The sequence below is a fragment of the Hemicordylus capensis genome, chromosome 1, assembly GCF_027244095.1.
Source record: "Hemicordylus capensis ecotype Gifberg chromosome 1, rHemCap1.1.pri, whole genome shotgun sequence".
Lineage (NCBI taxonomy): Eukaryota > Metazoa > Chordata > Lepidosauria > Squamata > Cordylidae > Hemicordylus > Hemicordylus capensis.
Window position 1 is genome coordinate 72,332,784 of NC_069657.1, and position 22,031 is coordinate 72,354,814.

Sequence of the window (22,031 nt, forward strand, 5' to 3'; positions counted from 1 at the left end):
GCTCAGCCAGTTGCAGGGTCAAAAGCACAACAATACTGTACTGCCGATTTAGCATCCAACAAAGAGAGTGACTGGAACGTGGACTAAACAGCTCAGCCATCTTTGCCCCAAGTTTCTTTTAATTTTGCTCTGCCCCTTTCATCCCATCCAGCTGTATATTCCTGTGTTCATTAGGATATTTGTCCATGACTGCTTGTTGTTGTCTCAAGACATCTTATCAGTCTTCCCCTCTCCCTACCATGTTATCCAACTTCTGAGTGAGTTTGTTTGTTTATTTTTACACTTATATCCTGCTCTTCCTCCAAGGAATTCAGAGCAATGTACATGGTTATTTTTATCCTCACAACAACCCTGTGAGGTAGGTTAGGCTGAGAGATACATGATTGGCCCAGAGTCACCCAGTGAGTTTCATGGTTGAAGGGAGATTTGAACTCGGGTCTTCCTGGTCCTAGTCCAATACTCTAACCCCTCCAGAAGTAACGGGGGAAGCAGAGAGGTCAGGAGGAGATTGATCACCTCCCTTAGTCTTGTTAGTGGTACAGTGGCAAGACACTGCACAAGATGCAGACCCTCAAGCTCTATTCACACATTGTGTTCAACAAGTGTACAAAGTGTACAGGTACAGTTATTCAGACGATGTTGAACGCTGGTTCAGCAGTATATTTCCTAACTGTATTATGCACTGCTGCGTGGGAGGAGGCAATGGTAAACCCCTCCTGTATTCTACCGAAGATGGCTCTGTGGTCAGCAGGAGTCGACACCGACTCGATGGCACACTTTACCTTTACCATGCGCTTGAGGGACCTGCACCCAGATTCACTTTAAAAATGAATACAGGTACAATCATTCAAACAAAAACATGTCCAAGTGGACATCTGTACACTCATACAATGTAATGTCTGAGTAGGATTTCAGTCTTGGTGTGATGTGGTGGTGAACACCCATTGTTCCTCACTTCCTAGTATGTGTGTGCTCTTTTGTGGAGACATCTGAGGTGAACAGCAGCTGAAGACATAGTGGTCTTTGACTGGGCAACCAACATGGGAATAGAGTCACAGCTTTTATTGAACAGCACTAGTTGTGAAGCGAGTTCTGATACCCAAGAGAAATAGGGTTACCAAAGTTTTGATCTTGTGGGGCTCTTGTGCCTTTGAAAGCTGGTGTCAGAAAAGCAGCAGGCAGAGCTGTCCACATTATTTGTGTTGGTTAACACTGTGCTCTGGAAAGAACTTTCCATACTCTGGAAAGGCACAGGAGCCCTAGGAGGACCCAGGTGGCAACCTCACAGGGACATAATTGACTTCCCACTGTCACTTATGGATTACATGTCCTGAGGCAGAGGCTCACATCTGGACTAACAAAGTGCTTCTGCACTGAACAAAGTTGCAAAAGTACAGTACAAGACAATTGCGTAGATGCTTGACATCCATGAGGTGCCTGAAGTTGTGCTCTTCCACAAATGTTCTTTTCAAAACAAATGGGAAAGTGCTTCGCAAGCGTGCCATCTTGTTGTACAGCTGCAAACATATTTGCACTGGTGCAACACCAGTCAGGAGTGCAAGCTCCAGCCTGAGTCCGTCCATGCAATACTACAACACGTCTGTGCAAGTGCTTCATTAGTCTGGATCTCAGCTCTCTGACGTGGACCTAAGAAGATGAGTATTATTCATCCTACTTAGTTTCTCTTCGTTGCGTGGTTGGGATTTTTGGTTGGTACAAAGTGCCTCATCACCAAAGTCTCAATTTCTGTATCTCTAGTTCTCTAAAAATGTTGTCACAGAGACGTAGCCCCATGCTGCATTTACTCAATATGAAAGATCTGTGTTCCCTGGTTGGAGTTCCCTGTGGTGCGCCATGATTATTGATTTCAAAGTTGGTTGGAATCCTATCCTCTCCAGAGTTATTTGGAATCTTATTGTGACTGTGGGGTCAGAGAGAGGGGTTGCTGGGATGAGTAGGCATCTGGGGTTCTTTGTTAATTCCAATGGGAGTGATTTAACTTATGCCACCTCTTCTGCAGGTGCAATGTTGTTGGGGGTAGGACTAGCCCTTGAGCAAGTGTAGGATGCCAGGAATTTCCAGCTGCAGTTTGCTCCTCCTCGCCGCATAATTCCAACAACTTATTGAGTCCTCTGGTGCAATCCAATTGCTGTAAGGCAGGGGTTCTTAAACTTGGGTTGTTGGACTACAACTCCTGTCATCCCCAGCCACATTGGGCTTTGACCATTGTAGCTGGGGATGATAGCAACTGTATTCCAACAACATCTGGGGTCCCAAGTCTGAGAACCGAAGGTTTAAAGGTATCATTATGATAGGTCCCCCCCCACCGAGTAATGTCTTGCTCCAGTGTAATGTAATGTAATGTCTTGCTCCAGCAATGCAAGGGGACTGGGCTGATCCCCTCCCATCCAGCTAGTATAAGTATCCCACACTGGATTTTATTAATCAGCCTGCCTATGTGCTAAGGTCAGTGGTGCACCTAGGTAATTTTGGGACTTGGACCTGAAGGGCTTCGGAGCCCCACCCGCCACGAGGCCCCCCCTTAAAAATTTGAAAGTTTAAAAAAAGAGAAAAGACTTGCATGGGGTGGGGGGCCTTCTACCACGCCAAACTGTCAATTTTTGCCATTTGTAGCTGCCATGTGTGAGGTGGAGGGTGGGGGGTGAGCTGAGCAGGCCTCCTTCATGGTGGTGTGGTGGCAGGTGCAGTGGCTGGTGGGCAGAATAGAAATCTCCTAAATGAATGAGTAAATGTTACTCAAGGGTTGAAGTTGCAAGGAAGCATATATATTTAGACTAGATATTAGGAAGAATTTCCTGACTGTAAGATTTGTTTGCAGTGGAACAGCCAGTGTGGGTGGGGCTGGGGGGAGTCTCATTTGACCCACCTGCCCCCATCTGCACTATTCTCTCCCTTCCCCAGTTGCCCCCCCCCTGAACTTAACCCCAGGTACACGGGATGGTCATTCACCAGCTGCGATTGGGTGCAGAGTTGAGCTCTGCTTTGCTGGAGATTTTCAAACAGAAGCATAGGAAGCTGCCATATACTGAGTCAGACCATTGGTCCATCTAGCTCAGTGTTGTCTTCACAGACTGGCAGCGGCTTCTCCAAGGTTGCAGGCAGGAATTTCTCTCAGCCTTATCTTGGAGAAGCCAGGGAGGGAACTTGGAACCTTCTGCTCTCCCTAGAGCGGCTCCATCCCCTAAGGGGAATATCTTACACTAGCCAACCCTGCACAGAGCATCTGTGTGCTCTTTGGGGCCAGTGGTTACCTCTCCCTCTGCCCCACTTTCTGCCTCAGTCTCCGCTTCCTAACCATGGCTGGCCTGTGCCGGGCCCAGCTGCCTCTCCTCCCCACCGCCACTTCTCTCTCCCCCCACCCCCACTTTCTTTCCCTCCTGGGCCTTGCCTCTGCGGCTGGGCTGGGCCTGCCGCCACCTCTAGCCTCCGTGGCCAGCCTGCCGCCACCACAGCAACCAATCCTCCTAGGTGTGCCTCAGCCAATCAGGTGCCTCCGCCGCCCAGCCAATCAGCTGGGCGCTGGAACGCACATTCCAAGGCACACCCAGGAGAATTAATAATATGGATTTCTCAAATATAAAGTCTCCCATTCATATGCAACCAGGGCAGACCCTGCTTAGCTAAGGGGACAAGTCATGCTTGCTACCACAAGACCAGCTCTCCTCTCCAATAGCCATCTGTCAGGGATGATGCTGTAGCAGTTTCCTGCAGTGAGCAGGGAGTTGGACTATAGAAGACCTCCTAGGTCCTTTCTGACTCTGAAATTTTATGATTCGGTTGTGTGGTTGCTGTGCAAGGCTATGCAGTGGAGAAGGATAGGTTGCTTGAAGCTGGCTTTGGAAATAGTGGTGAAGTTTGATGCTGACAGGATAGTGTTGGGGCCACAGCCATCCACAACTACTGGAATTTTTGAGAGTAATGCTGACTAGGACTCATTAAGCAAATCAAGTGCCCCTGGCTCTGGCTGACCCCTATCTGTTCCCATGGATGCCTTAATTGCCAGTACTATCCAATTATGACTAATGGAGATCTCAACATATGCAGTTAATAGACCTGTGCATGTGCAAGATATAGTTGTTGTTGTTGTTGTTGGGGTTTTTTAGCACACTGTACATGAAGATGGCTTTTTTGCTTGGAGAGGGCCTGAGCACCTGTTGCAAATGCACAGCACTTTGGGTGCATGCACGAGATTTTTCATATTGTTGTTTTGGTAGTGTACAGCACTTGTGGGGTAGAGATTTCAATTGGTGCTGTTGCTCTTGCTCTTTAAAATCAGTGTATGCAACAGGGAAATGCTTAACTAACAAGCAGAAAGTTGCCAGTTCGAATCCCCGCTGGTACTATATTGGGCAGCAGCGATATAGGAAGATGCTGAAAGGCATCATCTCATACTGCATGGGAGGAGGCAATGGTAAACCCCTCCTGTATTCTACCAAAGACAACCACAGGGTTCTGTGGGCAAGTCGATTTTACCTTTACCTTTGTGCAAACAAAGTGGATCTGGCTGAATGTGAGATAGTGAGTGAAATACCATCCAAGGACAGTTGAGAATATGTTGTTTGTTTGTTTGTTTGTTTGTTTGTTTGTTTGTTTGTTTGTTTAAAAGATGTATCCCTCTCACCTTCACAAAAAGTCCCAATATGCCACTAGGCAGTTAAATTGTACCATAGGACACTGACTCCTCACCAGCATTATTTTAGTTGGCTGTTTAGTTTATGGCTGCTGTTGGGTGTGGTTGACCACCCATCTATCCTGGTTGAGTACTTTCATTGCCATTGGGTAGGAAGTGAGAATTTTGCAGATGTTTGGGGTTTTTATGAGTGAAGAACTTCTCTTTTTTTTAAAATGGAAAATCTTACAAATTTATCTTCAGTGACATTAGAAAATAAGAAGCAGCGATTTATATAGGACAACTGATTGCCATGCAAATAATAAGGAAGGTAATGCAGAATGATATCTTGCATGCATCATCTTTTGGACCAGAGTAATATTGCTCTGGGGAAACTTTTTGTCTTGGCCATGGTCAACATCAGTGGGCTGGGCTGGTCCTCCTCATGATCCAGTCTATGTTGGAGGAGTGGCCAACTAAGATTCTGGAGCTATGTGCACTCCCAATAATGGATTGCGTGGGCGGGGGGGAAAGCAGGTCAGATGACCAGGAAGTGATTATATGCAAGAAGGGATCTCAGTCAGGCAACACAGGCAGCTGATGCTGGTGATCTGGGATTTGATGTAGGGTGGAGGAGATCCACTGCCCCCGTCACCTCTCCAGGATTCCTTCTCAAACTAGATCACTTCCCTGTCCTCTGACCAGCTTTCCCCCTGCCCATATGATCCATTCTCAAGAGTGCACCTGGCTCTGGAATCCTAGCTGCCCACTCCTTCACCTTAGATTGGATCGTGAGTATTGGAACAATATTGAGCATATAACTTATGTATTTAATATATCTAAGTACTTATTTATTTCCCACCTTTCTTTGGCATGCTCAGGTGAGCTGAAATAATCGACACTGCACAAAGCAGTTACACCAGATCAGTGCCAAAATGATCACAATAAAAACCCTTATGATTAAAATAGTCAATAATCTGATCTGGAATTGACACCTCCCTCTGCTGCAGACACTTAAAGGTAGCCCATGGCTACAGCAGTTCCAATAATGGGAGGGGTGGGCCTTTTCTTCGAATGGACTACAGCATCTTTATGTTCAGTCTTGCTGCTTATTTACCATTTCATTTATATTCTTCCTTGCCACATATGTTCATCTTTTGCCCAAGTGTTCATGCAACCTGTTTCAGTATTTGTGTATGCTAACCTATTCCATACATTTGCTGCTTAGGGAAGCAGTTGCTCTCCACCCACCCACCTACACAGATTCGAAAGCCCTAAGGCACATTCTGAATGCATTTTCCCCAAAGGAAATCTGAGAAACGCTGCCACCTGTGATTGAATTATAGTGACACCCATCCAAATGGGAATGAGATCAGAATTGGGCACTGTGTCCTGGGTTTGGGGGTTGCCTGGCTACTGGTTGAAATAATCCCACAGCATGCATATATGAGAGTGGGGGGATATGTTTTGTGGCTAGTTTCCTTTCATGGCAAAGCTCTAGATAAGCCTTTACGTTCTCAGTGTTTTCAAACTGTTTGGGAGCTTTAGCAATAAATGGAAACTGGGTGTTGAACAACCCTCTATATGCACAACTTTCTAAAATGCCATCTCTTTTCACAGGCATAGTTTAAAAGCCATGATTTCCTAAGAGCACGTAAATATTACCTGGCAGTCAACAATCCCTAGGGAATTCTGGTGGAATTGTACCTCTGTTCTGAGAATAACTCCTTCAAAAGCATTAGTAGGACACTTGCAAGGATGCCCCCAGCATCTAGCACTGACAGATTGCTACTTTAGAGATTTCACCCTGCTGATCTCCCAAATGGCACGTTGTTGAAGAAGCCCTGTGTGGATTTAGCCTCCTCCATTATTTCCTAAATGGAATTTCAGCCCTCTCATCCTGTAATCATTAAACAAATATAATACAGCTCAGATGAGGCATTGAGGTGGTTGTGCATTTTGTTCTCTAATTGTATGGCACTACAGGCCACCAACCTTGGTTAATTTGCTGTACTCCCAACCTCCACACTCCTCTTGTGGGAGTGGAGAGGAGGGAGGTTGCTTTTTTTTTTTAGGCACAAAGGGTACTGGAATGCCAATCAAACTGAAGGTGTCCCAGGGACAGCCGGTGAAACTGAACTGCAGCCTCGAGGGAATGGAAGACCCAGAGATGCTTTGGATCAAGGATGGATCTGTGGTACAGAGTGTAGACCAGGTGTACATTCCAGTAGATGAAGAACACTGGATTGGTTTCCTCAGGTAGGAGTGATGTACAGAACTGGGGATTAGGGATGGGGAGGCTGAAGACATGGCTGTGTGCCGTCCACACGTTTGTTGTGGAAACATGGAATTCATTACATAAAAAGAATTCTGCTGGATCAAGCCAAAAGTCTATCTAGTCCAGCATTCTGTTGTGGCCAGTCAGATGCTCCTGGAAGCCCAGAAGGGGAAGATGTAAAACCTCTGCCACCATTGCTTCCCAGCAACTGGTATTTCAGTGCATAGTGCCTCTGAACTTGGAGATAGTACATAGCCATTATGACTTGTAACCACTGATAGACTTATCCTTCATGAATTTGTCTAATCCTGTTTTATAGCCATTCCCTGAAATTCCGCCCAAACCTTGCTCCCTTCCTTCTTTCCTTAAAATCCTAAGCACCTAAACAATTCTGTTAAACAGGAATTTAAAAGATCTTGCCAGCCCTTTTCCCATTTTGCAAAAAAGGCCCCAAAGCATATGGGCACAGTCTAATGAAAGCTCAGAAGTGCTCTGAATAGGATTTCTTCTCAGCTTTATTCACCATCTGATCTTAATTTCTATGACCATCTCCTCTCTCCTTTCTACTTTGTTTGCCATCCCTTGCTATCAAGTGATAAAAATACCTCCTGCATGTGTCACCACATGCAGGCTGTGAATTTGGGCCAATGGAAGTAAAGAAGGTCAGAGTAGTGGTGATGATGGCCTGCTGCTGTATTTATAAGGGACACCAATAGAGGCCAGAGATCCAAAACTCAAGGGTGAGATGAGGTGGAAGGTTAAAGCTGTGCTGCGCACTCACTGCCCAGTGGATTGCCTCAGTGCTGCACAATCTGCAGGAGATTAGCATCTCATTATGGTATCCACTGTGTGGCTTGCATCAAGCCCAAGTTTTAGGGTAAGGCCTTCCTTAGAGCTGGGAAAGGGGATGTGTATCCTTGAGAGGGAACCTCGTCGAAAATATGGTACCTTTGCCTATAGCCTACTCAGACATTTGTGCTGTAACAAGGAAAAGATTTGCTTTGTAGTTACACAGCTGGTAGGTAGGACTTCCCCTGCTTCAGGAATTCCCATGAGGCCAAACACAGAAAAGTATGAGATGGCTCCTGTGCAGGGGTGTATCTATAATTAAGCAGATGGGTTCAAAGAACCCAGGGTCCCCACCTCCTGAGGGCCCCCCACCTCGTTATATCCCTCTTTCCAAGGGGCTGCTGAGGAGAGAAGTGAACACAGGTCCCCTCTCCCCTAGCTACATCCCTGCTCCTGTGCCTAACTAGGAACATAGCAAGCTGCCGTATACTGAGTCAGACCATAGATCCATCTTGCTCAGTATTGTCTGCACAGACTGGCAGTGGCTTCTCCAAGGTTGCAGGCAGGAATCTCTCAGCCCTATCTTGGAGATGCCAGGGAAGGACCTTGGAAACTAGATGCTCTTCCCAGAGTGGCTCCATCCCTTAAGGGGAATATCTTACAGTGCAAACACACTTCTAGTCTCTCTTTCATATGCAACCAGGGCAGATCCTGCTTAGCTAAGGGGACAAGTCATGCTTGCTACCATCAGACCAGCTCTCTTGAAGCGAAGCTTAAGTCACTAAAAGCTCCTGTCTAAAACCAGGTGAGAAACAATGTATTTTGCAAAAAACAAGTCTCTGCGTGTATAGTGTGTGTGTGCGTGTGTGTGTGTATATAGATAGATAGATAGATAGATAGATAGAACCTATGCGATCAGAGAACTTAGGTTGCCTCCATCCTGAATTTGGATGTGGAATAAGGGATTGTTTATTCGAGACAGAGAGGCAACATTCCATAAAATGATTTCTTGCAAAAAGTGCAGTTTTTTCAACTCCTGGTGATGTTTTCATTCAAATCCAATCTCAGACAACTTTAGTTAAATTGACACCTGAATTGCTTTGGCTAGCCCAGCATTTTATCACATTTGCAAGTTTTATTAGCAGTGAGAGGAGTGAGACTATTTTGGACTCTTTATTCCCCAGTGTGATTCCATGAGACCAGAGCTAAAGAGAATTGACAGCATGCATTGTAGAAGCCATCATTGCTTCCTGTTCACACTGTAACAGAGTGTGACACAGAGACCTTCTCTGGCGTCTCAGTTTATAGTTTCTTGTCTGAAGGCAAATGAAAAATGCAGCTTTAAGGCCCTTTTTCATCTTGTTTGTTCCAACATGCTCTGCAGCAAAACGGGAAGGTTAGATCTGGAAATGTATGTATGAATTCTCTTGCACTCATTTATTCCCAGCATGTCCCTGTCTCCCAGTCTCTGAATAAAAAGAGATGCCCTAATTAACATCAGACTTCTGAGACCAGCTCTGAATCCTGTTGGGAGAGGAGGATGTGTCATACAAACCAAACCTTAGTCATCCCCACAAGATATGTTCCAGCAGATTTACTCCATCATTTAGATCAAACCAAGCATGCTACTCTTGGGCTAATTACCATAAGGTAAAATATTCAAGGGTAGGAGTAGGGGGCAACAAAGTCTCAGGCATTTTTCTCAATAAAATTTGCAAGTACTGTGAATGCAGCAGCAATTGTCATAAATATGCAAGGGTTACTGGTTCCCAAGTACCTCTCCCCTGAGAACTTGTGGATTTATATAGTTCCTTGAGAATCTTGAATTCCCAGCGGTGTCTTTGAAACAGAATTGTGTTACTGAACACTTGTTTTGCAGGAACAATATAAGGCCTGCCATCTATCTCACTGCATTATATCCAATGGTACTGAAACCACTGGCAACCCTAATTAAAGACCTGATAGGCTTTAGTTGCACTGAGGCTTAGCAAACTCTCAGGAAAAGCTGAGAGTGGAGCTAGGAAGGAGGAGGTACTAATGCCTCTGCCTTCCCCGCCATACAGCAGGACTTCCTGCCTGTCAGAACCCAGCCAGACCTGGATCTTGAAGAAGCCTTCACGATGAGGAAGCAGAACTGGCCCTGCCAACTGCTCTGGCAATAGTCATGAGTCTGCAGTGACTTCAACCTGGGAACACAGCTAGAGCTGACCCCACAGGGGGAGTCTGAGATACTGATGGATGTGATGCCCTTCCCACTGGATCACTACTTAAGTCCCTTCCAAATTGCCCCCAGGACCCCAAGAGCAATGGTGGCCCCAGATCTGAGCCAAGATCCAGAATTTAGGTCTGACAAAAGGAAGTGTTTCTTACAAAGCGCATCATTAATCTATAGCATTCTCTGCCACAGGATGTAGTGATGGCCACCAGCTTGAATGCTTTTCAAAAGGGGCTTAGACAAATTCATAGTGGACAGGTCTATTAATGGCTACTTGTCTGGATGGCTATAGGCTACTTTCAGGTTCAGAGGCAGAACACCTCTGGATATCAGTTGTGAGGGAGCAACAGCAGGAGAGCAGTCTTCTTCTACATGATCCCCACCGCCCGTTAAGTTCATCTGAGGAGGTCCGTCTCCAGTTACCACCGGTTTGTTTGGTGGCGACTCAGAGGCAGGCTTTCTCTGTAGCTGCTCCCGAGCTGTGGAATGCACTCCCAGCAGAAATTCGTAATCTTAATTCCTTACTGACCTTCAAGAGAGCCCTTAAAACCCATCTGTTTGGCCTAGCCTTTCAGGGGTTTTAATTAGTTTTAATTGTTTTAATGCTAACCTGGTTTTCAGGGTTTTAATTGTTCTGATAGTTTAATTGTTTTTTAAGATGTTTTAATTGTTGATTAGTGTTTGTATTTATAAACACTAATTAGAAATTAGAAACACTAATTAGAAATTAGAAACACTAATTTCTGTTTTAATTGTTATTGGTTTTAATGTTTTCTGTTTAAATTGTAAACCACCCTGAGCGGGGAAGGGTGGTATAAAAATCGAATAAATAAATAAATATCTTCAACTTCTACTTGTGAGCTTGTCAGAGGCATCTGGTGGGCCACTGTGGGCCACAGGATGCTGGACTAGATAGGCTTTGGGTCTGATCATTCAGGGCTGTCCTTATGTTCTTAACTAGTAGAGAGGTGCCTGCTAGCTTCCTGAGGCTGCCCCATCCAATGGGCCTATTTAGGAGGTGGAGGAAGCAAGTGTAGGTGCAGACCTCGTATCCAGGCTAAGCTAGCTTCAGAAAGGGGATGAGCTTTCTGCTCTGATATCGGCCCTTCACTTCCTTCCAGACTCTGCTGGTAACATCAGCTCTAACTAAACAGCTCCCTGGAAAACCTGCTCCTTGAGTCTGGTGCTCCAGCCTTTCTCTCCAGTTCCTGACCCCAGGCTTGCTCCACTTCCAGTCTCCAGCCTTATTCTCTGGTAGCCCTGCTTGCTACCTTGCCCGTTCATGCTCTGGATATGGCAACAGCCCTGATTACTGACCCAGCACCTTCACCTTATGTAGCCCTTTTTGCCTGGGGTGTGTGTACTGACACAGTATGAATCATGCATGTTCACTTGGTCTCCATGCAATTGCCCTGTCATGGCCTGATACAGCTGAAAGTGAGCTTGGGCTGACTTGGTCACGAGGCTGCCACAAACTGAAGTCACATCAAGGGGTCCTTGGTCTGATATAAATCCACATACATGTCTTAAACTGGATATCTGATGACAGGCTTTCTCTCCTTGGCTTGAGAGTTGAAGCTGTGATGATAATGCTTGGCAATGAATTCAGTAGCTCCCCAAGGCCTTATGGTGGTTTCTGTCTCCCCCCCCCCCCAATAAGAAAACATTAGCACATTAGAAGAAACCTCTTTAGATTTGAGATGTGCTGGGTAAGATCAGAGAAGAAAAGATCCAACTCTGAGTCATCATCTATATATCAGGAAATGTCCCACACTCTTCATCATGGTCATATCAACACATTTTGCTTTCTCTGCATGTTTACAGATTCTAGTTTCAGGGTTTAGGTGGCTTGGCAACCCCAGCTTCCAATTTGAGAACCGTTAGACTCCTTGGAACCAGTGAGATACTCAGCTCCCTTATGTTCTTCAGACAGGAACTGGATAGCACTCAGTTAAGAAATAAGCATTTATTGCTCCTGTATAGGAGTCAAAGGTTTTCTGTCACTGTGTTATGCCACATAATTTGCACTGATTAGCTAATGCTCTCCTCTAAAGAGCACCCTGTGAGGTGGAAGATCAAAACATGGATTCCCCCCCCTTCTGTATTCATGTGATAAAGAGCTCATAGGGAAGGGCCCTCTGACAGGAAGGTCACAAGGTAACTTGTCCCATGAAATGCTTGAAAACAAGTGCTTTTGGGAATATTTATTTTCTTTGTATTAGTTTTTTTAAAAAAATCTATTCTGTTTTTCTTCTTCTTAGGCAGCTAATAGAAGAAAGATAGACAATATAGGGCAATATTAAAACAAAACAGAACAATACAATCGTTCAGTCAGTCAGTCAGTCCCCAGAGGCCTTTTTAAAGAGCCAAGTCTTCACCTGGCTCTGGAAAACATATAGGAATTAACCCCTGGAGTGAATTCTAGAGCACTGGCACCACAACTGAAAAGACTGCTTCTTATGCTCACCCACCCAGTCTAAGTTGACAGGGGGACCCCAAGCAGAACCTAGGGAGGGACTGTAGTTTGGGGCAGAGCATATGCTTTGCAAGCCGAACGTCTTGGGTTTAATTCCTGAAATCTGCAGGGAAGCCTGGAAAAGATCCCTATCTGAAATCCTGGAGAGCTGCTGTTGACAGCTCCCAGTATTGTCAGTGCAGACGATACTGAGCTGGATTACCATTGGCCTGGCTCAGTTTAAGGCAGTTATTTAACCTCAGATGTGGAATGGAGTGTATCTAGAGCCCTATTCAGCTGTGTTTAAGAAGACGCTATATTTGTGTTTTAAGAGCCGGAAGTCCTGCTCTGGCCCCTTCACTCACTCTTCTCTTCGGTGTTGCTTATGGTTACAGCAGCATTCGTCTGAAGAAGCAAATGCCATATCTGTGATGGCTAAACACAAGTAGAGTGACTTTTTGCACTTCAAAAATTATTTAAATGATAGTGTGTTTGTAGATTATTGGATGGGTTTGAATACTTTGGAATGGGAGCTGTTTGCTTGTGTGTCATATTATTTATGATTTATTTATGATTTTATATCCTTCTCTCTGTTGTTCAGCTTGAAGTCTGTAGATCGGACAGACTCTGGAAAGTATTGGTGCCAGGTTGAGACTAAGGGGAAGAAAGAAGAATCACAGCAAGTGTGGCTTATTGTGGAAGGTAAGAGGCCATGTTGCTGGCTCTTATCCAAGGCAGTTGGGCTGAGCATACGATGGCTGATTGCGTGTAGAAATCGTGAGAGAAGATTGCCTGACAGATACTGGCCCGCTTCCAGCGCCTGTACTGCTATGACCAGAACTAATGGCGGCACAGTGACCAAAAGAGAGTGGAAGATGCTGTAGGGGCCTATTACGTTATTTTCTTTCCTGCATTTAATTCTGCAGACTATGGAGCCCTTCCAGTATTACATTTCCTGACTTGTACTTGAAAATGTGTATAGGAAGCAGCCAGAATATGGCTGCTGATGTGCCTCTTTGTAATGTTGGGTGAATAATTCGGTGTGATGTTGGTCACACAAACTTTGGAGAAGGTCCAAGGATGTGTCTCTGACCTACTGAAATAAAGAACTGTGTCTTCTGTTATTTTCTGGCTGCCACTCTATGTGTTTGCAAAACACAAGTAGAGAATAATGCCAGGAGCAGCTTCAGCTCTAAGTTAGAGAATGATCTTTTGATGGATGTAGATTCTCTTGAAGTTTTACTGGTTAGATCTTCAAATAGTCCAGACTTCAGATGCAAGGAAGAGTCCCTTGAGACTTCCACTTTTTTATCCATGTACCGTGGTTGTTGTTTTTGTTTTAAATGCAGTGAATCTATGTTGGAGAAACACTTAGGATCAGTTACCAGCTTTGCTCAGACTGGCTGCATATTAGTTTAAACAAATTGCATGCATGAACCCAAAAGACATGTTGAACAGCGTTCTGGCCTAATATGAATGTAAATGTGTTGTCCAAAAGTTACATTGCTTAGAGTAGGTGGGTGGCTTCCTATAGCTTGCAGCTGCATGTCGTCCTTGGGCTATAATTATAGCAGTCTGTTAGCAGTGATAGGTCTGTAAAATATCTGGAAGGGATTCTGTAGCAGCAGCAGCAGCCTATCTGCAGCAAGGTTACATTGCTGATGTAGTAGGCAGCACTCTTTTGTCTGACTCATGGCTTAATCAGTATCCCAGCACGGCTCAGAGTGCTGTGCTGCTTCAGGTATTTGTCTTTTTGCATGAAGAGCCTTAATCTTTTCTACGTATTAGATCTTTCTTAGCAGTTTTTCACAAGAAGCGATGTGTTTTCCTGTGGAGACTGGTGCCTAGAAATAATACAGGCCGGATGTGTGGATTCTCTCAGCTACACCAGAGAGAAAGGAAGCTCCTGTTTGCGCCCAAGCCAGAAGCTTGTGGTAGCTTCTGCTCAGTCCCTGCGTTGTAACTATACCCAGGCAAGGAGAAGTGTGGGAGTGGGAAGCCATTTTGAAGAGAGGGATATAATTTGGGAAATCCGAGGCAGGCAATGCAACATGTAAGGGCATCCTGGGTATTTTTGTGTATTTGTATATGCACACATCTCCAATACACGCACAACCCTTGGTGCTCGCTATACACATAAACACACACAGGAAGACACCCAGGGTAAATTCATATATATATGTGCCTTTCCCCTCCCAATAATCTCTGTTTTTTGGACACAGCTTTCCTCTTCTTTTCTCTCTTACTCCTTTCTCTGCCCTGTGCTGTTTCAGCATAGATAAGCTTCCACACAAGCTTAGGGATTGAGAGAAAGCTGTTATGGGCTCTTTTCAGCTGCCCTCCTCCCTGGTGGGTCTGAGAGAGAAACGAGAAATAGTTCAACCATGTGGATAGAGTGTTAATGCAGGCTTCAAATCCCTACTTAGCTATGACCTTAATGTGTTGTTTTGCACAAAACAAATATAGATTAATATTATACAATTATATTAATATTATTATATTAACAGGCTATAGGCTACAGAAAATCTGTGGGTTGGTGTGACAGTAATGTTTAAGAAGAATTTGGTAATACGCCTCTGAGCATATGGGGAGTCCTGTTACCTGTGCAGCCTAGAGGATTGGAGCATGGAGGACCTAGCCAAATTGTGTTTCCATGGTTATGATTTTGTAAGCCAGTACAATATCTGACTGGACATCAGGTCTCATCTCCCCCATGGCGCAAACAAGGGAAGAAGCTGTTTATTCTACCCACTCATTCCCTCCCCCCACCCTTTTCTCCTCAGGAACATTATGACTGACCTGAGCTTGACATTACAGGGCCCTCTTGGTAATTTGTAGAAATTCAAAACATATTTATTTCAACTAACCCATGAAAGTGTGTTGTATGGAAGACAGACCATCTTAAGAGACGTTTCCCGAAGCAATTGACTAAGTCTGTGCTTCCCTATTTGGATTTTTAAAATCCTATAATATAGTGAGGAAAGATTCAACTGTGGTCTTGAGATTTGTGACGAAACACAGATCTCCATCTTAGCTCAATAATGTCTTACACATACACTCCACTCCCAGTGCTCTGAATGGGGGACATCCCTCTCTTTTGTTACTGAATGGGGACAGCCTCTTACTTTTGTCATTGAAGGGACATTGAAGGAAGAGAGCTGGTCTTGTGGCATGGCTTGTCCCCTTAGTTAAGCAGGGTCTGCCCTGGTTGCATATGAAAGGGAGACTAGAAGTGTGAGCACTGTAAGATATTCCCCTCAGGGGGTGGAGCCTCTCTGGGAAGAGCATCTAGGTTCCAAATTCCTTCCCTGGCCAGAGGCGCATTTAGGCATGGGCCACGGGGCGGCGGTCTGTGGCCTACTTCCTCCTGGGGGCCCCCAGTGCTCAGCCCTGATGCTCCACTGCCACTGCCCAGTCCCCGCCACGTGCCACCGCTATTTCCCCCTCTTCACCGGGGGGGGGAGCAGAGCAGGCCGCCACCCCCACCCCCAGCGGCAGGCACAGGTGGGTCTTCTCGGCCTGCGCAGACAGGCCTCCTTTGGCCTGCGTGGGTGCACCGTTGGTGTATAGAGTGTTGCATAGATAGATAGTTCTAGGTTGTTGAAGCCATGTCTAAGTCTGGTTAGTGGCTTTAGATCAGTCTTCAGCTGGTGGCAGCCTATCTTGTAGAAGCAGTGTGCTCCTTGATTGGGATCAGAGCAATCTCTCTACTGAGGGTATATCCCAGAAAAGCCTGTCCAACCTACATGACGAACAAATACTAATTTAAATCAAGATTTGGACCATATGTAGAGGAGCAGGTAGTATAAGCCATCCCCCTCTCCCTGCAATTAGAGAAAGGCAAGTGGTGGGGAGAAGGATGTAAATACTCACTGTGTGTACATATGCAGATCGCATGTGGTGGACCAAGGGAATGAAGTACTGTCTGAACTGGTTCATTTCAATAGTTTGACCGGAAATAAATCCAAGTATTAAAGAGCATTTCCCCCCAACACCTTGTTGTTTCTCAAATGCAGCTCTGAGACTGCCTGATTACATTTGAGGCCCGTACATGGCAGCATATTTTTAACTTCTGGTTCGATATCCCACCCCGCCACCAAGAGTTTGGGCCTACTAACGATGATCGATAATGAAAGCTCCTGGGGAAAATCTCTCATAAATAAACTGGCGCTTTATGGGCTCTCTCCTTGGTTCTTAACATCTTGGGCTACAATAAAGCCAACACATTTATCAAGCAGCGTATCTATGATATGGAGATACAAAGGGACTTGAGCTCCATTCCACCATATAAAATGTTTTGGTATGTTTTTCAAAGTAAGATATTTACATAAACCACTTATCTAAAGAATCTCACTGTTCTGAAATATCGTAGAGCGTTCACATTGGCATGATATAATGTGTTAAGTTTGGCTTTGCCAGCAGGAAGATATGATGTCCCTTATAATGTGAGGATTTGTTTTTACTAGTGTCGTTGAATTGGTCTCCCATGTACTCTTATACTGTTGTTATAATAGATGCAATAATTTTATTTCCCCTATTATTGAAAAATATAATAGCAGATCTGATGAGTTTCTAATTTCTCTGCGTTGGTTTGTTTCTCATTCATATATGCCTTATATGTGCATCTTCAGGCGGTGTACACAATATAAAGCAAAACAAATATAAAACGGAGTAAAACCAATTAAAACAATTTCACAGAATAAAAAGTTAAAACAATCTCATAGAATAAAAACAATTAAACAGTTTAAAATTAATTTCAGTTAAAAGCCTCAGAAAAAAGGTGTGTCTTGAGGGCCTTCTTAAAAGCAAACAGAGAAGGAGATGTTCATATTTTGACAGGAAACATATTCCAAATCCTCGGGGCAGCTACAGAGAAGGCCCGGTCCAGAGCCACCACCAAACGAGTCAGTGGCAGCCATAACCAGACTTCTCCAGATGATCTTAATAGGCAACAGGGTTCATGACAGAGAAGGCACTCCCTTAAGAATCCTGGACCTAAGACTTTGAGGGCTTTATAGGTAATTATCAGCACTTTGTATTGCTCAGAAACACATTGGCAGCCAGTGCAGTTCTTTTAAAATTGACATTATCAATTGATGCAGCCAGACTGGTCTCTGGGGTAACCTGGAGAGACCATATTATGCCTATTTTGAAAACAGTTGCACTGGCTGCTGATTATGTTTCTGGGCAAAACACAAAGTGCTGGTTATTACATTTTAAAGCCTTGAATGGCTTAGGTCCAGGTTACCTTAGAGAGCACCACCTTCTGCATGACCCTCACCGCACATTAAGGTCATCTGAGGATGTCCATATCCAGCTACCACCAGTGTGTCTGGCGGTGACTCAGAGGCGGGCCTTCTCTGTAGCTGCCTCCTGGGCCAGGGGTGGGGAACCTTGGCACTCCAGCTGTTTTTGAACTACAACTCCCACCATCCCCAGCCACAATGGCTGGGGATGATGGGAGTTGTAGTTCAACAACAGCTGGAGTGCCAAGGTTCCCCACCCCTGTCCTGGGCTGTGGAATGCACTCCCAGCAGAAATCTGTAGTTTGAATTCATTGTTGGCCTTCAAGAGAGCCCTTAAAACGTATCTGTTTGGCCTGGCCTTGCAGGGTTTTTAAACGGTTTTTAATTGTTAATGGTTTTAAACTATTCTTAAAATTGTTTTGTATTGATTGTTTTTAAAATGACCGATTCACAGATTTTGTTTTTGTTCCTGTGCAACCTCCAGATCCATTTGGATGGGGCAGTATATAAATGTAATAATGTTATATGATCCCTTCAGGTTGTCGCTAGGGATGTGCACGGAACTGGTTCGGAGGTCCTTTATGGGCCTCCAAAATGGTTCGACCGGCGGGTGGTTCCATCAGTTCGATGATGGGGGGAGGGGGTGCATCTGTAAGGGCGGGGAGGGTGCACTTACTCCTCCCACCGCATTTCCCCTGCTGGTGCTCTGTTTTGGTAAAGCCTCTCAGGGTGGCGGTGTACCTCCCTGCCGCCCCGTTGCCACGTCTCCCAGAAGTGAACGGAAGTATCAGGTGTGCCTGCTTGGCACAGGCGCACGCATGTTGCGGTCATGCGTGCACACAACAGGCTCGTGTGCAACGTGTGCACGCCTGTGCTCAGCGCGCGCAGGCACGCATGATACTTCCAGTCACTTCCGAGAGACACAGCGTGGCAGGGAGGTACACCAGAGCACCAGTGGGGGAAATGCGGTAGGAGGGGTAAGTGCACCCTCCCCCACTCTTAAAGATGCACCCCCACCCAGTTCCATGCACATCCCTAGTTGTCACAGACCAGTCTGGTTGCCGCATTCTGTACCAAAGGCAGCCCCATATAGAGTGCGTTACAGTAGTCAAGCCTGGAGATTACTAGCCTATGTACCTTAGTTCCAGAGCTAACGTTTTCTGAAGCAAGTTGGTTAGAATCCACTGAGATTGGTTGCAACGTCAGAACCCACCAATCTTGGCTTTTCCTAATCTAGAAAGGAAGTGAAATTTCTTTATAATGAAAGAATCTAGTGAAAGAATCCCACCCCCTCACTCATGGGGTGGGGGAGGGGAGAACACATGCTCCCAAAGCTGAGAGCTGTTGTGTGGAGCTTGCTGTTAACAGAGGTTCCACATGATGTCTGACACCATCCAAGCAATTTTGAGGCAACTGAGGAGGTAAAAGCACCTTCTGATTTACCATGTTAAAGAAGCAATCCATGAATCGTTAGCCATGGTATAGAGAGTAAAACTGCTTATTTCCTGCCCAGAAACTTTAAACAGGCAATGTTGGGTTACCTTATTTTATTTATTTATTTATTTATTCGATTTCTATTCTGCCCTTCCAAAAATGGCTCAGAGTGGTTTACACAGAGAAATAACAAATAAATAAGATAAACAAAATGGATCCCTGTCCCCAAAGGGCTCACAATCTAAAAAGAAACACAAGATAGACACTAGCAACAGTCACTGGAAGTACTGTGCTGGGGGTGGATAGGGCCAGTTACTCTCCCCCTGCTAAATAAAGAGAATCACCACATTAAAAGGTGCCTCTTTGCCAAATTAGCAGGGATACCTGCTAATCTTGCTTGCTCTTCAAATCTTGCTTGCTCTAAAAGGCCAGGTGTAAGCGGAGTGATGGTCCTTGAAATCTTAATGAGTAGCAGTTAGAGTTATAAACTCTTCCTTATATTGCAGTATTTTCTGCACTCACAAAACTCCTTACGATTTCATCTTGTAATATCATTAAAACATATTCAGCATTGCTTATGGCTGCTGGCAGCATTGCTTTAAGGCTACCTTAAAGGTGCCTCAGCTGTGGGTGTGTCATCCCTTTAAAAAGAGACTTCAATAGACTTTGGCATCCTTATTATAAAAACTCTCTACATATATAGCTTATTCAGAGGCTTACATAGCCAAAAGCTTCTCCTTTCCTAATCTGAAATCTAAAGGTCAAACTATACTGTTTTTACCTTGAGAAAAATCGTATTGATTCTGGAGCCACAACTGCCTAAGGGCTGTCAGACTTGGCCTTACAAAATGCTGCTTATTCAGGAACCATTCACTAAAATAATATAAGATGTTATTTGAAATTGGTCCCAATGTTGAAACAAGATTTTATTTTATGTATAACACATGTGTTATTTGATACCTGAAAGAGTGACAGCATAGGGGCTAGGCCAGATGTCACACAACAGATGCATGCAACAATTCACCAATTTTTCAAAAATGAAAAATATCTGGGAAAGGTTGTGTGTTTGAGTGACTGAATGGGGGGCGGGGGAGACTGCCCTTTTAAAAACCTTTAATTGCTTTTCCTTTCAGATTTTCCCTCAGCTGTTTTTCTACCTTTAAGAGAAAATATACAAATACTCGTATTTTCCATGGGTAGAAAAGCAGCTGGGGGATAAATGCTAAGCAGAAAAAAATCCAGAGGGAAAAGGAAGTAGCCCCTCACCCCACAACACAAACTTGCAGCAATTGGCTACTATTTATTTATTTATTTTATTTATCCCTGCTAACTTGGCAAAGAGGCACCTTTTAACGTAGTGGTTCTCTTTATTTAGCAGGGGGAGAGTAACTGGCCCTGTCCACCCCCAGCACAGTACCTCCAGTGACTGTTGCTGGTGTCTATCTTGTGTTTCTTTTAGATTGGGAGCCGTTTAGGGACAGGGATCCATCTTATTCTTTTATTATTTTTCTGTGTAAACCGCCCTGAGCCTTTTTTGGAAGGGCGGTATAGAAATTGAATTATTATTATTATTATTATTATTATTATTATTATTATTATTAACAACAACAACAACAACAACAACAACAACAACAACCTGGCAATGGCTTAGGAGTGGCAACCTGAAGAAAGAGACAGAGGGTTGAATACTGGCTGCACAAGAACAGGCACTAAGAACAAATGCAATAAGAGCAAAAGTAGAAAAATCCACAACAAACAGCAAGTGCCGCCTTTGTAAAGAAGCAGATGAAACAGTGGACCACCTAATCAGCTGTTGTAAAAAGATTGCACAGACTGACTACAAACAAAGGCATGACAAGGTATCAGGAATGATACACTGGAACATCTGCAAAAAATACAAGCTACCTGTAATCAAAGATTGGTGGGACCATAAAATTGAAAAAGTTGTAGAAAACAAAGATGTAAAAATATTATGGGACTTCCGACTACAAACAGACAAACAACTGCCACACAATACACCAGATATAACTGTAGTCAAGAAGAAAGAAAAACAAGTTAAAATAATCGACATAGCAATACCAGGCGATAGCAGAATCTAAGAAAAAGAAATAGAAAAAATACCAAAATACATAGATCTACAAATCAAAATTGAAAGGCTGTGGCAGAAAAAGACCAAAATAATCCCAGTGGTAATTGGCGCCTAGGTGCAATTCCAAAACAACTTGAAGAGCACCTCAACACCATAGGGGCCACAGAAATCGCCAACAGCCAATTACAAAAAGCAACTTTACTGGGAACAGCCTATATTCTGCGACGATATCTATAATAACAGCAACAACATTGATAATAAAATTCAGCCATCCCAGGTCCTTGGGAAGCACCCGATGTCTGGATAAAACAAACCAGTCAATAACACCTGTCTGACTGTGTAAACAAGAAATAATAATAATAATAAATTATGGCAGAAGCATGCATTTGCCATGTACCATCTAGTTTTGTCTTTTTCAGGTATCAGAATAAAACATTTGTTTTTCATTTGCACCCGGCCTGAAAGATCATGGCTTGCCTAAGGCTTCCTAGTGAATTCATTACCAAGGAGGGATTTGAGTCAGGAACTTGGGAACTCACTTGACCACATCTGATGACAAGTCAGAAGCTGATCACAGTTTTATTGTTAATTTGTGTCTACAGTAATAAAGATCAGATGATAAGCAAATAAAGCATTAAAGAGTCAGCGAGTGGAGTATGTACTACAGTTTCTGTGTACATGGAAACTTATTTCCATTTTTCTTGCTCGGTTTTGAGTGAAATTGCTAAGTCAAAGAGCTTATTTTTGAGGGTAAATATTTTCATGCTCTTGTGATGGGGAATTTTAAAATGTATTGATTGAGGGAGTGTTGTAAGGTATAGCTATCAAAACAGGAACTGAACATGAAAACCATTGTTAATAATATGATTTCCTGATGTCCCACAGATCAAATATA

At 44.2% G+C, this 22,031-nt stretch overlaps 1 protein-coding gene across 6 annotated transcripts in view; it reads left to right on the forward strand.

Annotated features, from left to right (window-relative positions):
• Positions 1 to 22,031, forward strand: part of TYRO3 (TYRO3 protein tyrosine kinase) — a 119,585-nt gene that overhangs the window by 7,858 nt on the left and 89,696 nt on the right. For 5 of the 6 annotated variants that reach the window (XR_008313018.1, XR_008313019.1, XR_008313020.1 and 2 more), the window contains exons 2-3: positions 6,706 to 6,889; positions 12,969 to 13,069. Coding sequence is in view for 3 of the 6 variants with exons in the window: in XM_053283189.1 (XP_053139164.1) it covers positions 6,706 to 6,889; positions 12,969 to 13,069 (285 nt within the window). In the remaining 3 variants the exon portion in view is untranslated. Of the gene's footprint in view, positions 1 to 6,705; positions 6,890 to 12,968; positions 13,070 to 22,031 lie in introns of those variants that run through there. The other variant, XM_053283191.1, reaches the window with a different exon arrangement.